Source organism: Peromyscus eremicus, chromosome 8b (genome assembly GCF_949786415.1).
Source record: "Peromyscus eremicus chromosome 8b, PerEre_H2_v1, whole genome shotgun sequence".
In the NCBI taxonomy this organism is placed as follows: domain Eukaryota; kingdom Metazoa; phylum Chordata; class Mammalia; order Rodentia; family Cricetidae; genus Peromyscus; species Peromyscus eremicus.
This window is the reverse complement of record NC_081424.1, coordinates 9,592,085-9,612,206: the sequence shown is the minus strand read 5'-3', so window position 1 is coordinate 9,612,206 and position 20,122 is coordinate 9,592,085. Positions and strand designations below refer to the sequence as shown.

General features: G+C 44.2%; 1 protein-coding gene across 1 annotated transcript in view; it reads right to left on the bottom strand.

Annotated features, from left to right (window-relative positions):
• Sobp (sine oculis binding protein homolog) overlaps positions 1 to 18,461 on the bottom strand; it is a 172,418-nt gene extending 153,957 nt beyond the window's left edge. The window contains exons 1-3 of the mRNA XM_059272458.1: positions 17,769 to 18,461; positions 4,421 to 4,559; positions 1,597 to 1,782 (exon numbers count right to left, since the gene is read on the bottom strand). Of these exons, the coding sequence (XP_059128441.1) occupies positions 1,597 to 1,782; positions 4,421 to 4,559; positions 17,769 to 17,864 (421 nt within the window). The 5' untranslated portion in view covers positions 17,865 to 18,461. The remainder of the gene's footprint in view (positions 1 to 1,596; positions 1,783 to 4,420; positions 4,560 to 17,768) is intronic.
• Between the last annotated feature and the right edge of the window lie 1,661 nt (positions 18,462 to 20,122).

Genomic DNA, 20,122 nt, shown 5'->3' with positions numbered 1-20,122 from the left:
GAGACTAGTGCAGATTGGGGCTCAAAAAAAAAAAAAGAAAAGAAAGAAAAAAGGAGACGAGGTACCGGGTTTGCTCCCTAACTTTCACGTGGCAGCTATCACGCCAGGTGCCTGGTGTACCCCCTCATCTCCACAGCCCCCTGAGGTAGGCCTGGGGGCCATTCTAAAAAGGAGCAGTGCCCGCAGAACCTGTCCCCTTTCACAGTGCTGGTGAGTGACAAAGCGTAGATCTAAACCCAGGTTTTCTCAGTCCGAAGCCTGAGTTCCCAACACTCCGTCATACCCACTAATTAAGACACTTGCAGCCTCATCTAAGCCACGGACTATGCATCCAGTTGGGAACACTACATTTACAAAATCATCTACCCTTTTCTCACCAACTGGCCTGTGCAAAATGAATCTTTGGTCCTTGGGAGATAAACTCTGGTCCCTCTGTATCATTAAAACAATCAACCAAAGGAAAATAGGATCACCAATAAAGGAAAAAGTATATGATGCGCCAATTATGACAGTAATTAGCACTAATAATGATTTTAATGACAAATGAGTTTTAATTTACTAGGATATCTAATGACCTCTGTATGATAGGTCAGCTTTATTTGTTAAAATACAGTAGGCCAACAACAGAATGTGGCCAAAACCATGAAGGAATGCTTAGGACATCATCACATCTGTAACACAAGGTGAGGAATCCGTACCTGAAAACGCCCTCACTGTTTATGGAAACATCTATCCATAACCAAACATCTATCCTCTCAAATATGAACACAAGCATTGGCGCTAGCATGCTACAATAAATACTGCCATTATAACTCTGTGTTTGTCAATGTTCAGTTCAACACACACAAAAATAACTAGTAATAAAGCATTCTAGCATAATTCCAACATGTTACAGCAAGCCAGAGCATCACTGAGTATTTGCATGAACTACAATCCGGAAGCAACAACGAACATCGCCATGCTCAGCCCTCCAACACCGAGATTTAATGCACAGCCATCTAATTTTCTGGAAATATAAAACAACCGATTACATTTTCATGCGAGTGGAACTCAGATTTCCAGCCTTTCAAGCGCTCAGAGAGACAGCTTCCCAGGAATTAAGAAAGAATTCTGTGGAGACGATGCAAAATACAACTTGTTTCTTGAAAGGATTTAGAGGAAGGCACGTGCAGGAACATGTCTGCCGTGTGTCTTCTTACAGAACTGTCCCTTTCCTCAGAAAACCCCCAAAGACCTGGCCCTCCTTAGGCCCCACCCTGTTCAATCATGTGTACATTTTGTTTACCAGTCATGGTATGTATTTTATTCTTAAAGGGAAAAAAAAAACCAGGTGACTTCAGAAAAGGAAAGCATCTTTTTTCTGAGTCTGGTGGTAGAAAAGGTCTGGAATCAGTTGAATGCTACAGCCCAAGCAGAAAGAGAAGAGGAAAGTTTGGGGATAATAGCAATAATACTTTAAGCAATATGTGAGCTAACACTTATCTATACCAGTCATCAAACCATCTTCATTAAGGTTGAGTTTTTAATAATTGGTCTTAAGACAGTGAAGACAACTGTATACAGACTGTTACGGTTGGGCATCCCAATGGTGCTTACCTGCTGGCGGCTTTATGAAAGGTGGTGGAATTAAAGGTACAATAATGGGCACATTGCCATGGTCCTTTGACCCTGCAGGGGAGTCACTGAGTCCATTCCCAGTGGCAAGGCCTGAATAGCCTGCGCTTATATTGTATGATGAAATAACACTGTCCTCTGGTAATTTTGGTTTTGGCAAAGAATTTTCTGTAAGAGAAAAAAAATCATTCAATATAACCAAGAACGTATTCATTAGCCTTTAATTTTTCCTTATTTCTTCAAGTACATTGGTTATGTAACAGAACAAAATTTTCCTTGCAAACATTTAAGCAATTTCCCAGAACTCCACAGTCCATCCTGAAGCTTTATAGTTTGCTACCATCAATTCCCAAAGGGCTTTTCTTTATAATTTGCTCCACTATGATAGCTAATATCCCAGTTGAATCATGGTGATGAATTTTAGCACTGTAAAATCCCACAGAAAATTGAGAGGCAATTAACCTTTTCCTTGTACAAAGTGATATATAGCAAGCGTCACTCCCTGACTGTGGGGGGAAGCCTAAAATGTATCCCAGAATGGTAACCATGTCCCACTGCATTATAAATCTAAGCCATGGTATAATCAAATGAACCAAGTGATTTAAAAACAAAAACCTACTATTGCACTGGGTATTGGTAATACCCATTAAAAATTAACAAAAATCAAAATAAAATTTACAACGTAGTGCATTTTATATCCTTGTGTCACACAGAAATAGAGAGGAGGTGGGGAGGAGAAAGAGAGTTTCAACCATGAGAAGCGTGGGACTCTTTCCACGTTCCCCAGAGGCAAAGATGATTACCCAGGCGAAGTTCTGCAGAGGCTATTAGTTTATAGACTGTAAGCTCGGGACTTGCATTTTTTCATTTACAGTGAAATTGATGATACTATCTCCATAACGTGATGTGTACAATTTCATAGCAAGCTTAACATAAAATTTGTCATGAACATTCAATTCCACATGCCTGCAGGACAGCTCATTTACATTTCGTTGTCTGGCATCTAAGAAGAAAATACTCTTTCTTAAAGACTGGGAAGGAAATATTTGAACAGGTATTATGCCAATAGATTTCGATGTAACACAAACACTGAGCCAAGAGCCAGTGATAATGAACAGTTAGTTGTACCCACATTTGACTAAAATGCCTTCACATGTTCCTCCTCTTTTATCTTATGCACAGACTCTCATTCCAGATTTAGGTTTACTAATTCTGGAGTCATACAGGCTTCCTGCTGTCCACTCAGAATCCGTGTAAATTCCACTCTGCCATTCCTCTGCAATCTCCATGCTCTCACTGGACTCTGATCTAACCCTCTACAATGTGTTCTGCTCTCCTTACCCTCTTCAAGAGCGGTGGGGCAGCGAACGAGGGAAACGACACACAGAACGAAAATAAGGCTTCCTTTTAGAATTCCCATCCATATATAGTGAAGGAGGCTCACAAGAAAACAGCGAACTCCCCCTGCTATCTCAACACATAAACCCAACATTGCACACCCAGAAAGCCCTGGTCCCCTGCACGGGTGATGAGTTAAAGGGACCGTGGAGCTCAAAGTCAGCAAGCACTGTTTCTCTGAACGTTCGGCAGGACCACAGCACTAAGGTCCTCGGTCCTGGCCTGTTTTTCCTGCTGCTGGAAGGACACGGAGCCATGTCTATTTTTGTTTTCTGTTGAGCTCTGATGTTCTGTGGAACTCTGCTTACAGGAAAGCACACTGGGAATACACTTAAGCAGAGCTTCTGGAATCCTTCCACTCCCAACTCCCTTTCACCAAGGAACTTCTACACCACACTAGAGGTATAGGTATGTAAAATATGTGTACAAATCAGACATTTGCTGATAACACATCGTACAGAAACGATCTTAAGACAATTCTTTTATCATTATACATGCAATTTTGTCATTTATTAAAGAGGAAAACAAATTTGTATATTAATGAGACAAATGTACTTGTGTGATTTTATGTAGGGAAGTAAATCTTGGCTGAATATCGATACAGTGTGATATAGAACATCTTCAACATTTCTCAGTGTTGATCTATATTTTGACTTATAATCAACACTGAGAATGCCACTGCACAAAATACATAGTACAAAATGGCAGAAGGATGTTTATAGCCATTTTGGAAATTATTGGAAATTCTGTCCTAATCCCAATCCAAACTTCATTTAGTGATTTTTTAAATGCAATTCAAGTCAGATACCCAAATGACATTTCTAAAAAACCAAATATTCTAAGACAATAAATCCAAAAATACACTAATTTGGTACTTAAATGCTGAGTACTGACATTGGAAAATATGAAGTCTTTGCTTTCCATAATTAAGCAATTACCCTTCTACAAGAGCAGAGAACTTCGTATGTATAGTAAGAACACTGCGACTCATAATACACAGTACTCTTGAGTCTGAGCTCAGGTGTCTCAGGAGGCATTTGTTGTCGCTGTGTGGCATGACAGCTTGCATGGGGCAAAGCACTCATGCTGTGTGTTCAGAACCAAGGCTGCAGTGGAGTCCTATGATGCATCACATGCATGCACTTTTAGGAACACCTCAAATGCATTGCACACTGCAATGGAGCTGGGGCCACTACATCTCCAAAAACCTTTTACTGTTGCCAAAGTTCGCCCAGCTCCCACATTTATTTACTCAGTCCCACATGGGTCACAGCCCACAGTGTGAGGAGCTGAACTTTAAGCTAGCTGCATGCATAACAACAAAATGAGACCCACAAGAGTTCAGTTCTGGCAGGTGGAGACGGTTCATTCTTCTCTGCATGAACAAAGAGCCATTAAACACCTTTACCTTTGAGAACAGAAATGTGCTGTCGGCTCTCCCCATCAGTAGGGTAACTCCTGAACTCAATGTCTTCACCATCTTTTAATTCAACTTTATCATAGCCATACCAGCCAAGAAGTTCATTCATGGTGTTCTCTGCAAAGTTCTGAAAGAGAAGTAGAAGCTACTACTCAATCCTGTAATCAATAATTATTTGAAAAGAATGTACGAGTTCAATTCTTTTAGCCGTATCCCATTTCATGCCAGTCCCACTGCCCCTAGAGGCCTGTTCACTTTTCAATCATGTTCAAGGTTGTAATGCATTGAAATTGCAGAATGATTCATCTAATTATGACAGGCCTTCAGACGCTGGCAATTTAAAGACAATAAAAAGGTACTTGTCGACTTCATCTATGAACAGGAAAACTTACTTTAGCACATTCTGCAAAGTTTAAATTCTACAGGATTACAAAAATATTTAAACGTGCAAAAAAACTAAGAAAATGTTTTGAAAATAAAAATGAGCTTTTTGTAGTTCTAATTAATTTAAATTAGAATTGCTTTCTGACTCACTGTTGTTACTTAATGTGCCTCTTACTGCAAATAAAACAGTCTCAACAGAAAAATAATTTCTCAATTGTCAACCAGTATCATACAAAAACCTGACTAAATTTCAAGGGTCCCTCTTTACAATTTTCCCTTTATAAAGGTATTTGTTAACTTGATGGATACTTTGTTTTATAAGTTGTGCTAGTGACAGATTCATTCTCCATGAAATCAAGGTCACTATGTCTTCTGATAAGTGACTTAAAAGTGCCAACACAGTTGAAGGTTACGAGTCAGCTAGATTTTGGATAAAACAATTTTATCAACTATAAGCTAATACGTGAGTGTAAGGTGTTATTGCTGTTACTGGAAATATCAAAGTTTGAAAACAGTGTATATGGTTGACAGATTTAATACTTAGGCCAAGTGATTGTGTCTATCAATTTATCAATTGCTAGATCCAGAAACAAAATGTGAGCCTGTTTGTGCTATTGGTCTTTATGCTTAAACAGCTATCAAGCAACCATGAGCCTCCTAGGCTGAACTGGGAAAACTATAGATCCTAACTTCTTTGTAGTTCAGAGAATCTTATATTCTTCTTCTTAGATGCTGTCATTTCTGAATTCCACTGGGGTACATAATTTACATACCTAAATGAAGCACCAAGGCCGAGCCTGAATGTAGGGACCCTCAGCATGTGTTTCATTTTTTCTTAAATTCTATGACCTCAGATCTCAGAAGGGCTCCATTAAAGTGCTGATCCCACAGAAATAAACCTGGCATTTCAAACCACCCACAGGATGCTACTTTTTTTTTCCTTTAGTACCCACTTAAGTTCTAAGATCCAACTGCGTCGATCTATGATGGTTTAGAGCACTAGCAATTAAAAAAACAGCCAGATTGATTCAGTGTCACCATCCACATGGCCAACAGCCAGCCACATCAATCTTTAGTGAGGCATTTATTCTCTCTGATGGCTGGCTGAGTCCACATTAAATAGACATTCTTTCCATGAACGCACGAAGATGACATGCTCGCAATGAATAATAAGCGTAGCAACTTCAGGAATACCACTGAGGAAGACCGGGCTAAGTGCTGTTCCATTTAATCAAAGGAGATCCCTTTAATGAGATGCCACTCTCCCCTAAGACCCAATTCTTTCACTAACCCGAAAATGACAGTATCTGAGCACACAAACCAAGGTCCTCCACCAGAGGGTCTGGCAGCAGACATCTCCGAGGATGATTCTTGCCTTGCATCAAAATCTATTCGCAGCAGTATTAAAAGCCAAGCTCAAGCCATCCTGTTGGTCTATTTGCTGCTTGTCCCAATCTCTAAGAGGACTGTGTCAACAAGATATCCTCTGCACAGTAACTCCTGGCTCCTACATCTGGTTTTGTATCCCCTTTCCTAGTTCAGTCTGAGGCTCCTGGTACCCTGCTTAATAGACACTACTTTCTCCACTGTGTCTAAGTTCTGAAATCACACAAAGGCTACAGATGCATAATTCATGCATCAACCACCCAGCTGAGGATATAGATTTGTTTGTTTTAGTCCAGCTGCAAATCCATTCATTCATCCTTTCAGAACCAATCTGAGCGATACACACAGAATTTTCAGACATCAGATAAAAACCAAAACCTCAACTGGATTATTAACACCAAAGTCATATTATTTGGACATTTTAACAAAAACAAAAACTCAGTTTTATTTGTTTTCTGTTGGAAACTCAGAGGTTTCATGAAACAGTTGATATGAATTTGATCTATTCCATGATTTTTGAGTTACTATAAATGTCAGAGAAGTAACTATAAAATATTCCTTTTCTTGTCACTGAAAATGAAAATAAAAGCCATATTGTTCTGATATATGAGTGCAGGGGCAGGAAACAAGGGGCATATAGGAACTCAAATGATAAATCTCAAACCATTTGAGAAGGAAGGAACACGGTCAAAAAGAGAAATTGAATATATATATTCATAAGAAATATATATATTCATGTATACATATATATATTCATAAGATATAGACTAGAGGGGTGAGAAAAATGGCCCAGCAGGTAAGAGCACTGACAGCTCTTCCAGAGGACCCAGGTTCAATTCCCAGCACCCACAAGGCAGCTCACAACTGTCAGTAACTCTAGTTCTAGGGGGATCTGAATGCCCTCTTCTGACCCCTATGGGTACTGCACACATGTGGGACACAGACATATATGCAGGCAAAACAGCCACACACATAAAATAAATAATAAAATTAAAACCAAAAAGAGATAGAGTATAAACTCTCCTGTACCCACTGTTGAATTAAGAAGCCAAATGTCCTCAAGGAGTGAATCATTTAATAGCCTAAGTTTCTAGACAGAGTTTAATATGCTTGGTAGCACATGAACTCATTATGTTGCAAACCAAATATAAATGAAAGAAGAGATCTTTGCCATTGTCACCGTACATTCCAGGAGAGGTAAATTATGAAACGTTTATGGCCCAGACAAGTTTTCAAACCTTTCTTGTAGAGAATTCCAATAACTATTGTTTCAACTTTAAAACAAAACAAAACAGGGTCTTACTATATCGCTCTGGCTGGCTGGAACCTCACTCTGCAGACCAGGCTAACCTCAAACTCTCAGAGATCTGCCTGCCTCTGCCACCGAGTGCTGGGATTAAAGGCGCACCTTGCTTCATGTTCCAACATGCTTACATTATTGTCCTTTAAAAAGCAATTTTCAATTTAAAAGTTAGTCCTTTCTTATGTTGTTTCTTGTTTGTTTGTTTAAAGGGGGGTGGACAAAGATGATAAGAGTTAAAACTCTGGATAACTGCAAAGGCAACAACGCCCCATATTAAGTGGAGACAGATGCTGCTGTACCGGGGAGGAGTGGACTGGGGCGTGGAAGGTGCTTCCTCAAGTCTTCAAGCAGCATTTCTCCTGAAGACCTAAGGTAGGAAATGTCTCCACAGTTAAGAGTTCTGGCTGCTCCTCCAAAGGACCCAAATTCGAATCTCAGCATCTACATAGCGACCTGAAACCACCTGTAGCTCCAATTCCTGGGACTCAGACGCCCTCTTCTGGCCTCCAAAGGCACCAGGCACACATGTGGTGCACAGACATACATGTATGCAAAACACTCAAACACATAAAATAAAATTTCTTTAAAAGTTCCTCCTAGTTTTAGAATTATATGAAATCAAGGAACTTCTACTTATGTGAAAAACAAAGCAATTTTTGCAAATAAATCTGAAAATGACAGTGATCACACAACATGAATTTTACTGAGCAGTCATTATTTCAAATACTTTATCATTGCTCTCAGGAACCATCCAAATGTGCCAAAAACTGCAGTGCTTTGGCATCTAAGTTGTAGTTTGCAGACTGCTTTCTTGCCTTTGGAAGTGACACAAAAATCCTCTCTCATACTATGTGGTCCAATTTGGGTTTGGAAAATAGGTCACTAAAATTATAATGGTAATTTCTAAGTCTTATAGCACTTTGCAGTGTTTCCACATCCTTTAAATCTATGTTCCTTTCAATGGCCCTGTGTGTTGGGTGTTTAATTTCCACAATAAACTCCTGGTGAACCGACGTGAAATCCTCATTTGAGAACAGAAAATCAGAGCATGGCATTATGGAGCATCATAAAACCAAAATAGAGGTTTTCCCGTTCTTTTTTTCTCTAATTTTTAAAAAATTTTCACACATGAGTACTATATTTACACTATTTTCACCCCTCCCTCTTTCCCCTCCAATTCTTCCAATGCCCCCAAACTCCCTCTCAAATTTATTACCTCTTCTTTATTATTGTTACACATATAAACACATGTAAATACACACATACACACACACACACACACACACACACACACACACACACACGCATGCACACATTACTGGGTCCATTTTGTTATTGTGCACATGTTATATGTGCTTAAGGCTGACCACTTGGGATTGGATACTACAGGAGGGCTTATCCCTGGAGAAGACTGCATCTCCCCATCCCAGCAGCCATTAAACTGCCCGTAGATCTTCACTTAGCAGTGGGGCCTTGTGAGAGTTCCCCGATCCTTGGTGTGTCAATTGGTGGTGTCATTTTGCAGGTCTTGTTTGGGCAGCCATGTTGCTGAGGTCACTCTTCTGATTCTCATGCCAGGCTTAATTCTACTAGAGATTCAGCAGCAAAGGGTCCAGCAATCCCAAAGAATTTACCTCCCGGGTCAATCAAGAACTTACAGAGAAATCGGACCACAGGATGTCAGCGTCATCAAGTGATTTCCAACCCGAACACGGCTGCCACTGGTGAAACTGTGCTTGCATTGGGATTGGCTCATCGGCCTCTACTCTCCATAATTAGTTGTATTGTTGGAGATGGGATGTTCAAATTTCACAGTTAAAACTGGATCTTCCCATTCTGCAACTTTTTGACATGGCATGCGGCTGAGTGCTTTGTCTTGCCAATAGCCGCCCGCCCGTCTCTTCCTTATGTTCTCTTACCTCCCTTCCTTTCCTCTGGGCCTCTGAAGATCACAGCACTATCACTTAGTCAGAAGGCATGCTCTCAGAGAGCTAAGTAAACAGCTAGGTCATAGATCTGTAGGAAGAAATTTTACTGCTTCTTTGTTCCTTTTTTGTCTTTCTTTTCTTTTTTATTTGTGTATGTGTGGTGTGGTGTGTGTGTGTGTGTGTGTGTGTGTGTGTGTGTGTGTGTGTGTATACGTGTGTATGGAGAACAGGAGGAAGCTGGAGTGCCCTCAATTGCTTCTCCACATTATTTCTTTTGAGACAGGTTCCCTCACTGACCTTGGAGATCACTGATTCAATTAGGTTGGGCAGCTATAAAGCCCCATGAGTCCTCTTTCTGTCCCCAAGGCTCTCCAGAGCAGAGGTTACAGGCATGCATGCTGCACCTGCATTTTTATATGGGTTCTGGGGGTCTGAATTCAGGTTCTAAGGCTTGCAGTTTTACACATTAAGACATTTCTCCAGCCCCTCTTTACACCTCTCAAGCTCTTTTAATACTAGCAAATTGTATGTGTGTGTATGCATTATGTATATGTGTGTGTGTGTGTGTGTGTGTGTGTGTGTTTTGATTCTTGTTGAATCTTAATTTCATAACATTTCTTTGACATTCTCATTCAACTAGAAGTCTTATACAAACGTCAAAGTTCTGGGCTAGAAATGCAGGTCAGTTGGTAGAACGTTCCCCTACCATGCACACAGCCCCGAGCACTGTGGCTCATGCCTGTAATCCTAGCCCTGTAGAGGTGGAAGCAGGAGGGTCAGAAACTCAGGGTCAACCTCTGCTACATAAGGAGGCTGAGGTCAGCCTAGGCTATTCAAAGAGAATGATAACACTAGTGAGCACCCTCATACTTCTGAACAGAACTCTAATCCCTACAGCTCTTAGAAAGGATAATTTGAAAAAAGTTTAAAAAGGAAAAGAAAGGATGATTTGACTCCATGAATTAAAAGCCTTAAACATTTAATACCATTTGACTTGGTGATTTTATTTGTATCCATTTTAGCAACTAGCCTAAGAAAATAGGTACAAAAAGATTTATGTTCAGAAATACTTATCTCAATGTTGTTTTCTAAAAACAAAACAAACAAACAAAAAACTAAATGTCAAACAATTGTAAATTGGTTTAAAAATTTCAGTTTAATCATACAATAGAATACTGTCTTGCCACTGAAATATATGCAGTAAATACATTTTAGTGACTTGAAAAGCTATTAACAATATATTAAGTTTTAAAAGAAAATTGATCTTTTAAAAAAATGTATATCACATGGAAAAGAGCATAAAATATATGATGCCCACAATAATTATGTTTAGTGGGAAAATCAAAGCTTTTTTTGCTTTCTGTCTATTTCTTGTCTAATACTTATTTTATTACTTTTATTATTTGTGGTGTGTATGTATTTGTATATGTGTGAGTGTATGTGCACGTGTGTGTGCAGGTGCCTGTGGAGGCCAGAAGAGGCAGCAGATCTTCTGGAGATGGAGCTACAGGCAGTTGTGAGCCATCCAACACTAGTGCTTCAAATGAAACTCAGGCCTCTGTGAGAACAATGTGTGCTCCGAACAGCTAAGCCATCTCTCCAGCCCCACTATTTACCCATTTCTATTACTCATTCAACTATTTCTGTCATGACAGTATGCCATTTTTATAAAAACAAAAGGCTAACTTTAATTAAAAATTAATTAACACATAGTCTCACTCATAGGCAACTATATCAGTCATATCCACGGTTTAAATGATAATAAAAAGAATCTGTCAGTTACATTACTTGACTTCACAACATTCTGACATGTATTATCAAGAAAGCAGAGCACTTGAGACATACTTTCAAAGGAAAAGGAAACGTTCAATCCTGAACAAGTCACAAGCTGGGTAAGAGGGTCTGGGGAGGGGAGATGCTGCTACTCTCTGCTAGGTATGGTTTTGGAAACAGGATGATAACTAGTTTTCTCTCTCTTGTTATGTCCATATGTTCCACCTGACTTGTAGGGCCGACCCTCAAAGCCTCGTGGGTTTGCTAAGAGAGACAGATAAGGAAAGGGAGAGAGGCGGGGCCTTGCTCCATTCCAGAGTGAGGCAAGAATGAACTTGCTTAGATCAGTTCCAGCATGGACCCAGAGCTGAGTCTAAGTTGTCTCCCGTAACACAGACCCAGTGGACTAGTTTTATTTTATGGTTACGCTAAGAAAAAGGTCAGGGAGTGGAATTTAGATAGTGCAGAAGGGATGTGTAAAGAGCCCCTCGCCGATTACAGAGTGCTTCCATATTTATAGTCCCATCGGGTCAGACGGCGTAAGACAGACTCCCACTGATGACTGACTAGGTGGCCACCACTAGGCACAAACTAGTCAAAGTGTCCTGACACTTTTTTGTCCATTTCTATTGGCACTCGTGGCATGGACTTTAGACACTGAGCTCTGCTTTGGGGGTCTGGCAACAGCTTCCTGGCTTCAAGTCCTTTAGAGACAACCGCTGTGCTCTGTTTTGGGTCACTCTGCAGCCCTGTCGTCGGCCATCTCCATGCTGACCTCAATGCAGTGCTTAACGCAAAGGATGCATTCTAACGCTGAGCGCCGCATTCTAACACTGTGCAGCTGAGGACAGTTTTACTCTTCTACTGCTAAGATTCCAAACTCGATGGCTATACAATCGTCATATAAAAGCCACACATACAATCTGTGTTATTTCCGTGAGACAGATAGCCAACCATCACGGGCCACATTTTTACTTTGCTGCCAAGACATTAACCGTCCTAAGAGGGTCAAAGGAGCGCTGTGAAATTGTGGACACTGGCCCTCGCTGGCACAGGGGTAGCCGTGGCAGGTGCACAGCTGCATGCAGCTGTGCCTTATCACAGCTGCAGAACTAGCCTAAAGGAAAAAAAAAATCACCAAAACTTGTTGCATCATTTTCCTGCCTGTACCAGAGCCACTGGCCTTCACGCAGTACATTCCCTAGGCTTTTGTTTAGACGAGAGCTATTAATGACTGTCCATCAGTCTACATCAGCAGGCTCTGCTCACGTGAGCATCTCTGTCTATGTGTTTCAACTGGCACAATTTTAAAAAGCGGTCTATTTTCCCCCTCCTTCTACACTGTACTATCCCTTCTCTTTCCGGGAAATATTCAATCATTTCATTACAGAGAGCAAGTGTGGCAGACATCTGAGTGCCAAAGAGGAAGTTTTAGCCGACAGGAATACTGTTTATGATTCACCGTCTCATTTTTCTATTCTAACATGTTATTTTTCAAAAAGAAGTGTAAAGCCTCAATAAGTCAAATGGACATTTCCTCGGACACCAAAATCCAAAGAGTCTGGCCTTTCTCTGGGAGTTTCCGTTTAGAAAGCCACTTGTGCTCACTAATATTTACTCTTCATTGAGACTCTGTTTTTTACTTTCCTTAAAACTCTGTTACCTCTTGGTTCCTATAAGTCTGTCTTTCACACAAGAAAAGCAGGGCTTGGCTCCTTGGAGCAGGGCTTGGCAAGCGCAGAGGCAGGAAACACAGAAGGGAATGAGTCTGTCAGACTCATTTTCTTCTATTTCAAATGTTTATTTCAGATTTGGGAGGAAGTGGAGCGGTCCCTTTCCATTTCCTAGTATTTGGAACCTACAAGTTGTCTAAGGCTTGGAGAAAGGCATTCTCCTAGTCACCGTACTCAGCAGGTCACCAGTGGAGACTCTTCTAGAAACCTCCATCCCACCAGAGCAGAGCGCTTAGTCTCATGGAACTTATTGCACCATCTCCTATGGCTGTAGCCTGGATCCTTGAGATGGGCAATGAGAGCCATGCCAAAGCTCAGCCACATCCCGAGTCTGCTCCCAAGAGGCGAGGACCATGCCTGACTTACCTGAGTGGGTACTCAGCTTGGCCACACAGCACTCCTGAGGCTCCTGCTCAGTCTAATAGGATGTGTGAAGGCCTTGGGTGAGATCTGGTCCCAAGCCCACTTACTAAGTTCCCGGGACATCCTGCAACTGACACCAGGACAGTGTTTTCCAAAATAAGACCTGCTTTGGGCGTAAGTTCATGTCAGCCTTAAACACACAGGCTTTTCCAATCCATACTCTAATTTTCGTTTTCAACATCAAGCTCTTCCTCTCATCAGTTCTGCAGCTTGCTTTACTGTTCCCGCAGTCAACACAGGCCATTTCTAAAGCCCCACAGAGACCATCAGAGAACAAACTGGAGAATCCCATGGAAAATTTCCTGCTAACGCTAACAGATGTGCACACCTCAAGACATGGGAGGCAGGGTCGAGGTATAATTTTAGGTACAATTAGCTATTGAAGATATTGTAGACAGAAACCTTCAACTGTGAGACCTTGTGACATTTTACACAAATGACCCTGTAGTTGAGTACTTGATAAAAACAACAACAACCAATGTTGTAAGTAAGTTAATAATGGGGCATTTAAGAGGTTTCCAGGCCAGAGTGCCTAATCTGATCACATTAATTTTGTCAAAGAGTTTTAAAAGAAAAAAATTTGACTCATTATCTCTACTTATAGTCTGGAATTTTTTTTAATTGTGCCATTGTTTGGGACCTACTGACCACAGTTCACTAAGATTTATGTGCACAAATACATGTCTTGATCACAGAAAGTTTATCCATACATTTATATTTGCACATTCATTAATATATAGTTTCTATATTAAATCTGCCATGTTCTCCTAAGCTAATTAACTCTCCTATATACTGGAACTCCTCCATCCTGACTTTCATGTGAACTGACAGAATATCAGGGTCCCACTGACTAGTTATAATCCCATGGTCATTTTAGAAGTCTAAAGTAATAAAAAAAAAAAAAAAACCTTCTCGATTGCTGTTTTTAACATCCTCTTTACTGGTCACTAGTTAATAAGGCATACTAATTGTGAGTAGAGCATCTAGTTTTTCTTTAAGCCAGGAAAAATTAGAATGAAAAGAAGATAAAGAAACATCATAAAGCTCACAATAAGACACACATTCCTGCTGGGAAGATATTTTCCCTGAAGTACATCGTAGCCAAGCTATGCCAAGTCGTGTACTTTTCACACATGAAATTATATTGTATCAAATTTAAATTTGTTACAACTGCCATATCCATTAAACCAGTGATAACAAAAACGCAACTGGATATCTGATCTGGAGAGACAGCAGGCAGCATTAGCTCCCAGCCACAAGAAGACCACCTCCACTGCCCTGGCTGCTGTCGGCTACCCCTCCCTCAGCCAGACGGTCTTCTCCAGCCGGTTGGAACTAACTGTGTGGTTGCCATGCTCAGGAAATCTTGAAGAAAGCCTCTGGGTGAGGCTGTGCTGCTGGTCATTCTCATCCGTCCACATTTGCTGCACTTAAAATAGACACTTGTACCAGTGTCCTTTCTAGTACCCAGAGGAGGAGAAAAAAAATCACACACCCCCCAATCCCTTTTCTTTCAGCTCACAGAGAAGCAACTCAATCCAAGCCGTGTTGAAACCCGAGTAGGTCACTGTACACCACGATAAAATTCCCTAATCCCCTGGCCAAATCTCCCCAAGGGGGGCCTCCTCCTGATCCTCCACTTCCCAGGCTGACTTTTCCATTCGCTCTCTCCTCTTTCCCCTTTCATTTCCCTACCTTCAAGCCTTGATATGTGATCCGAGGTGGGGGCTCAGGTTTCCGTTTTTACAGCTTAGGCCCCGATGGCTGTATACATTCCTTTCTCTCTGCTGGGCAGTGATTACTTACCAGGGCTTAGTTTACACTGGTCCAGATGAAAGCTGTTCAGATGAAGGCAAATACAGCCAAGCTGCCCCAGCGGCACTGATATGAAGCCGTACAAGGCTACATTGTGTTCTCGATGACATTTTGTTGCACACATTTTTATACAGGGCAACCAACTTGTTATGTTACCCTATACTTCAGTTCAGGAAGCTGAAGGGATAATAATACCGTGAGGGGGAGGGAGGGGTTCTGTTGGTGTGGTAATTAATATTAAAATCAGAAAATAGTAATGTGTTCAAAATAACTCTGTGACTTTGAGAACCTACTTTTTAAGTAAGGATTTTTTTGGGGGGTGACGTTATATTAGAAGAATGCCTATAAACCCACTAGACACCCTGGAATAGTATACATGGACATGCCAGGGTCTTTCATATTGTTCCAAACTAGAGAGAAAATGCCACAATTGAATTATGTGCTGCTAAAAAAGAAAAAGAAAAAAGAAACTTCTCATTTAATGCTACAGATTGAAACAAGAAGTAAGACTTCAAATAGTAGAAAGCAATCTGGAGGGAAAAATAACATTTTAAAAAGAGGAAATTCTGTGCGTCCAGGTTAATCCCACACTCAGTCCTGCAGCATGGGCCGAACACTGTCATTTTTCCCTTCACACAATGTTGTTTTTGTTTCTTCCCCACTAGTTCAGACAAACATCTGTTATACTGCAGAAGGACAAACTATCTCCCAAACCACGGAGTGTGCCTGCAGCCAAAGCCAACAGCACCAGCCCCAAGCACTGAGCACAGTCAGCCTTTATATCCAGCCGGGATAACGTTTCACATGTTTTGATTAAAATTAGCTAATTTGTAATTCTAGAACCTATGAAACTTAAAAGCTGCCATCCATATAGAGGGCATTAGGCAGTGTTTTAAAGGGCTAGAGCTAGCTGTGATTTCCTAGTGGCCTTCTCTTGTCATCCCCCACTGTCCATTTAAAACGACACGGAAAAGTAATGTAGAAACACAGGACAAGAAGGAAAGGCCAGAATTGCAGGGCACACTCTGCCTCGTGGAGAGAAAACAACTTTTACTTCTTTCTTTCTGTCTTTCTTTCTTTCTTTCTTCCTTCCTTCCTTCCTTTCTTTCTTTCTTTCTCTATCATTGGAATCAATGTGGCTTCTGTTACAGGGAACGGTATTAATTTTCAAGGCAAAGCTTCTTTACTTTCCCAGACCGATTCCCTCTGCTTTCAGACACTAATTCTTCACCCCCAAAATAAAAGCCCTACTTCCAAAATGTGGAATACTAGTGAGACTTCCGGGAGAGAGGTAAAGTTATGAACATACACCTAGTTACACAAACACATAAGCTGTGTTTGCCCTTTCTAAGCATGGGCTTCACCAGGGCACTTTCATTAAATATGCTTGCTATAACCAAGAAGACGCCAAAATGCAGTACCAGTGAATTAGTCCCATTTTTAACCAGTTTGCCTTTCAAATACAAACTTAACCAATGATGACCAAGTCACCTGACTATGTTGAGTATTCTGTGCAGAAGTGGGGAACACCAAGAAACGCAAAAAGCAAGCCTTGTACTTTTTTTGGTAAGTCATAGAAACCAAAGTATATACATAAAGGATTTTTTTTTTTTTTGTAAAAATCGTGAAATCCACACACGACAAAAATCCTCGTCCAGGCAAAACGCACAACTTTGAGGAAAATAAAGAAGTGGGGGTGACAGAGGGAGAACGATGTTCTCGGGCTTCAGCGCGAACAGCTGGAGCGCCAGGAGGCTGCGCTCGCCACCTCTGGAGCACCGCTGGCCTGGCAGGGAGCCCGGCCTCGCAGAGAGGACTCGGGGCTGGCCTTCGTGAACAATGGGCAGGCGGCTGTGAAGGCCGCCCCTCAGACAGCTGGCTTTCAGCCGGGCTTGCCCAGTCTGCTAACTGGAAAGTGAGGCGTGCAGAGGCGAGCTGGAGACCGGGGCAGCAGCGGAGAGGAGCGGCCGGGGGCGGCAGAGGCGAGCCCGCTGGCTGCACCGTCCCTGACCCGCGCCGCTTGGGCCCAAGCCTCGAGCACTGACAGCTACGCGGTCGGTCGCAGCTGGCGAGTTGGAGCAAAGAGGACGAATTGGGAACGAACTGGGAAGAGCTTGGGGACGAACTGGGAAGAGGGGTGGAATCCAGGTATCCCGGTGCCCTGGCTCGGCGGCTCTTAACTTTGGAGGGGTCCGGAGGCTCATTTCCGAAAAGGGAAGAAAAGCTACACGGACCATTGGGAAAGCCGCTGCGCCATGCCCACTCGCCACTAGGGTCCGGTACCCTCGCCCTGAAACATCTGCACTAATCTAGGGGTTGTGAGGTTAAATAGTATGCTTCTCTCTCCCCCCCTCCCCGCCCCCATCAGATCTGAGGTTGGCAGATTTCGGGGATGCAGCCCGTGAGTTGGCCTCGGTTTGGCACCTGGAGGGGGAGCTGAGGCGTCCCGGGGACCCGACAGAAACTGACAAGCGCGCCCCTGTCGTCGTCGTCGTCCTCCCCCCCCCCCCCCCCCAAGCCTATACAACAGCCCGAAAGGGAGCGGACGGAAGAAAGAGCTCGGTCTCCCCGGCCCTCGAGTCCGAGAATACCTTCATCTCCTCGTTGATCTCCCTCTTCACGGGGTGAGCCGGTTTCCGGCTCCGTTTATTTTCCGGAGGTCTCCCTTCTTTCTCCATTTCTGCCATGTTTTTGTGTCTGGTTTCTGTGGAGATGAAATGGCTGCTGCCGCCGCCGGCGGTGGCGGTGGCGGTGGCGGCGGCGGTGGCGGTGGCGGTGGCGGAGGTGGAGGTGGTGCTGATGGTGGCAACACTGGCGGAGGTAGCGGTACTGGCGGGTCCGGGGCTGGGAGGGGGGAGGCAGGCGCGGGAGGAGCGGGGTCTCTTCTAGCGGCGGAGACCGTCAGTGGCCGTCACGGGGAAGGGTAGCCCGGGGAGTCTCGGGGATGCCGCCGCCGCCGCTCCTGCCGCCGCCGCCGCCGCTCCTGCTGCTGCTGCCGCCGCTGCCGGTGCCGCCTCCGCCGCTCCCGCTCCCGCCGCCGCCGCCGGGCTGCATCCTCGGGGCCCCACGGAGTCGTCAGCCATCTTCCTGAGCTCTGTCCGTCCGCATGGGCGAGAGGAGCGCCGGCCACGGCGGAGACAGCTGCTCTGGGCGTGCGTGCGTGGATATGTGTGTGCGCCCGGGAGAGCGCGCCAGCCCCGGCGCCCTGCGCCTCCCGCGAGCCGAGCCGCGGGCGGAGGGAGGGACTGCGCGGGGAGGGGTCCGAGGGAGGGGAGGCTGGGGGGGGGCGGGAGGGGGACTAGGCCAGCCCCCCGCTCGCGAGCGGGCGTGGCTTCCCGGTCGCTGTAGACGCGGATGCTACGCCGCTTCGGGGGCTGCTGGCGGCCGCCTGCTCCTGGGCGCCGGGCACCGGCACTCCTCGCGGCCGCCGCCTCCCCGCGACGATCCCTGCTCGGCGGCGACGGGCAGACCCCCTACCTGCTCCGGAACTTTGTGACGTGGGCTCCCGTGGGCTCAGAGTTGGCTTCTGAGTCTGACCTAGAGTCCGCTAAGGCAAAATGTATGGGGGTGAAGGGTGGAGGTGGAGCGTGGAAGGGCGCAGGGACCCGAAAGCAGAGCGAGCTCTCGGCCCTGGGGTTGCAGCGCCGAGTAGCGGACTGAAACACAGACCGGACCCACCGCTCAGGCTCGAGTGTCCTGCCCCAGGGGCCACGGCAGACTGTGCGGAGGCTGGATGTCCCTTAGAGGGGTCCCCAGCGCGGCGTGCTCTCAGACTGTTTGCCAGGAAGCTTTCGCCTTCCTGAGACCGACTTAGAAGTAGGACAACTCAGCCTTCAGCTCCCTGGTTTCTTTCTTTCTCTTTCTCTCTCCCTTCCCCCTCCGCCCCACGAGCACTCTTATGCCCTGTTACAAAGTAGCGTCTTTACCCGGTGACCCCGCGAGCACCCTCATCATGCCCTGGGCTTAGTGGGTACAGCTGTGCGCGCAGGAGCCTGCGCAGGACCCCTCCCTCCAGGAGCCCGACGCCCTCGCCACGCCCAGCAGGACCCTCTCCTCTGTGCGGGGTTCCACACTCTTCCACTAGACTCTAATCTGCAGGTTCCAGAGCCCAGCTCATCCTTCATGTGCTCACGTGTCCCCTCTTGGCCGCCTCTGTCCACGCCCTAGGCCAAGGTCGGCTGCGCCTGTCCCTGCCTTTTGGGTTGAGATATTGGTGTGAACCACTTGATCAGGCTCCAGCGACAACCCCAAGCTCTGAAAGCTCCTACACACTGCAAAGGGGCACCTCGACGTTCCCAGTTCAGGTTCAGCTTTCCCGCGCCGCTCCACTTTGTAATTACCTGACACAATGTGATATGGGGGTGTCCATTGTTCCGCGGCTTGTTATTACAGAGTGTTCATTATGACAGTGGTGGAATTTAAAATTACACATTTTTAAGTACTTAAAAAGATAGAATGAAATCGGTGTGGGGGTATGAGTAAGCTTTTCATTAAAATCTCAGCTCGGCCTATCAAGTGGGGTTCATTCTGAGTATTGCATTGCCTAATTTGCATTTTAGCATCGTTTTGTCTCTTAAGCATCGAATTAAAGATATCTGTGAGCATATTCCGGAGGGCTGAACATTCATATTCTATGAAGCCTGTTTTGCATTTTAGCATAATTTGTTTCGTACACACCGAATTCCAAATATTTGGGAGTGTACTAGGGAAAGCAACTCTTCCTTGGACGTGCTGAAGGTTCGAAGGGAAGCAGTACCCGGCTCCTCCTCCTCCTCCTAGTAGCGTCTATCCCAAGCCATCCACGAGGCCTGAGGGAACTGCTATGAGTCAGCTTTCCCTGTTAAGGGTCCTGGTGAAAGACTCTCACCCAGAGGGGGTAAAAAAGATAACACTTGGGACCCTTAGCAAGTTTTCAAGAAATTAAGAAGGGGGAGGATGGAAATCG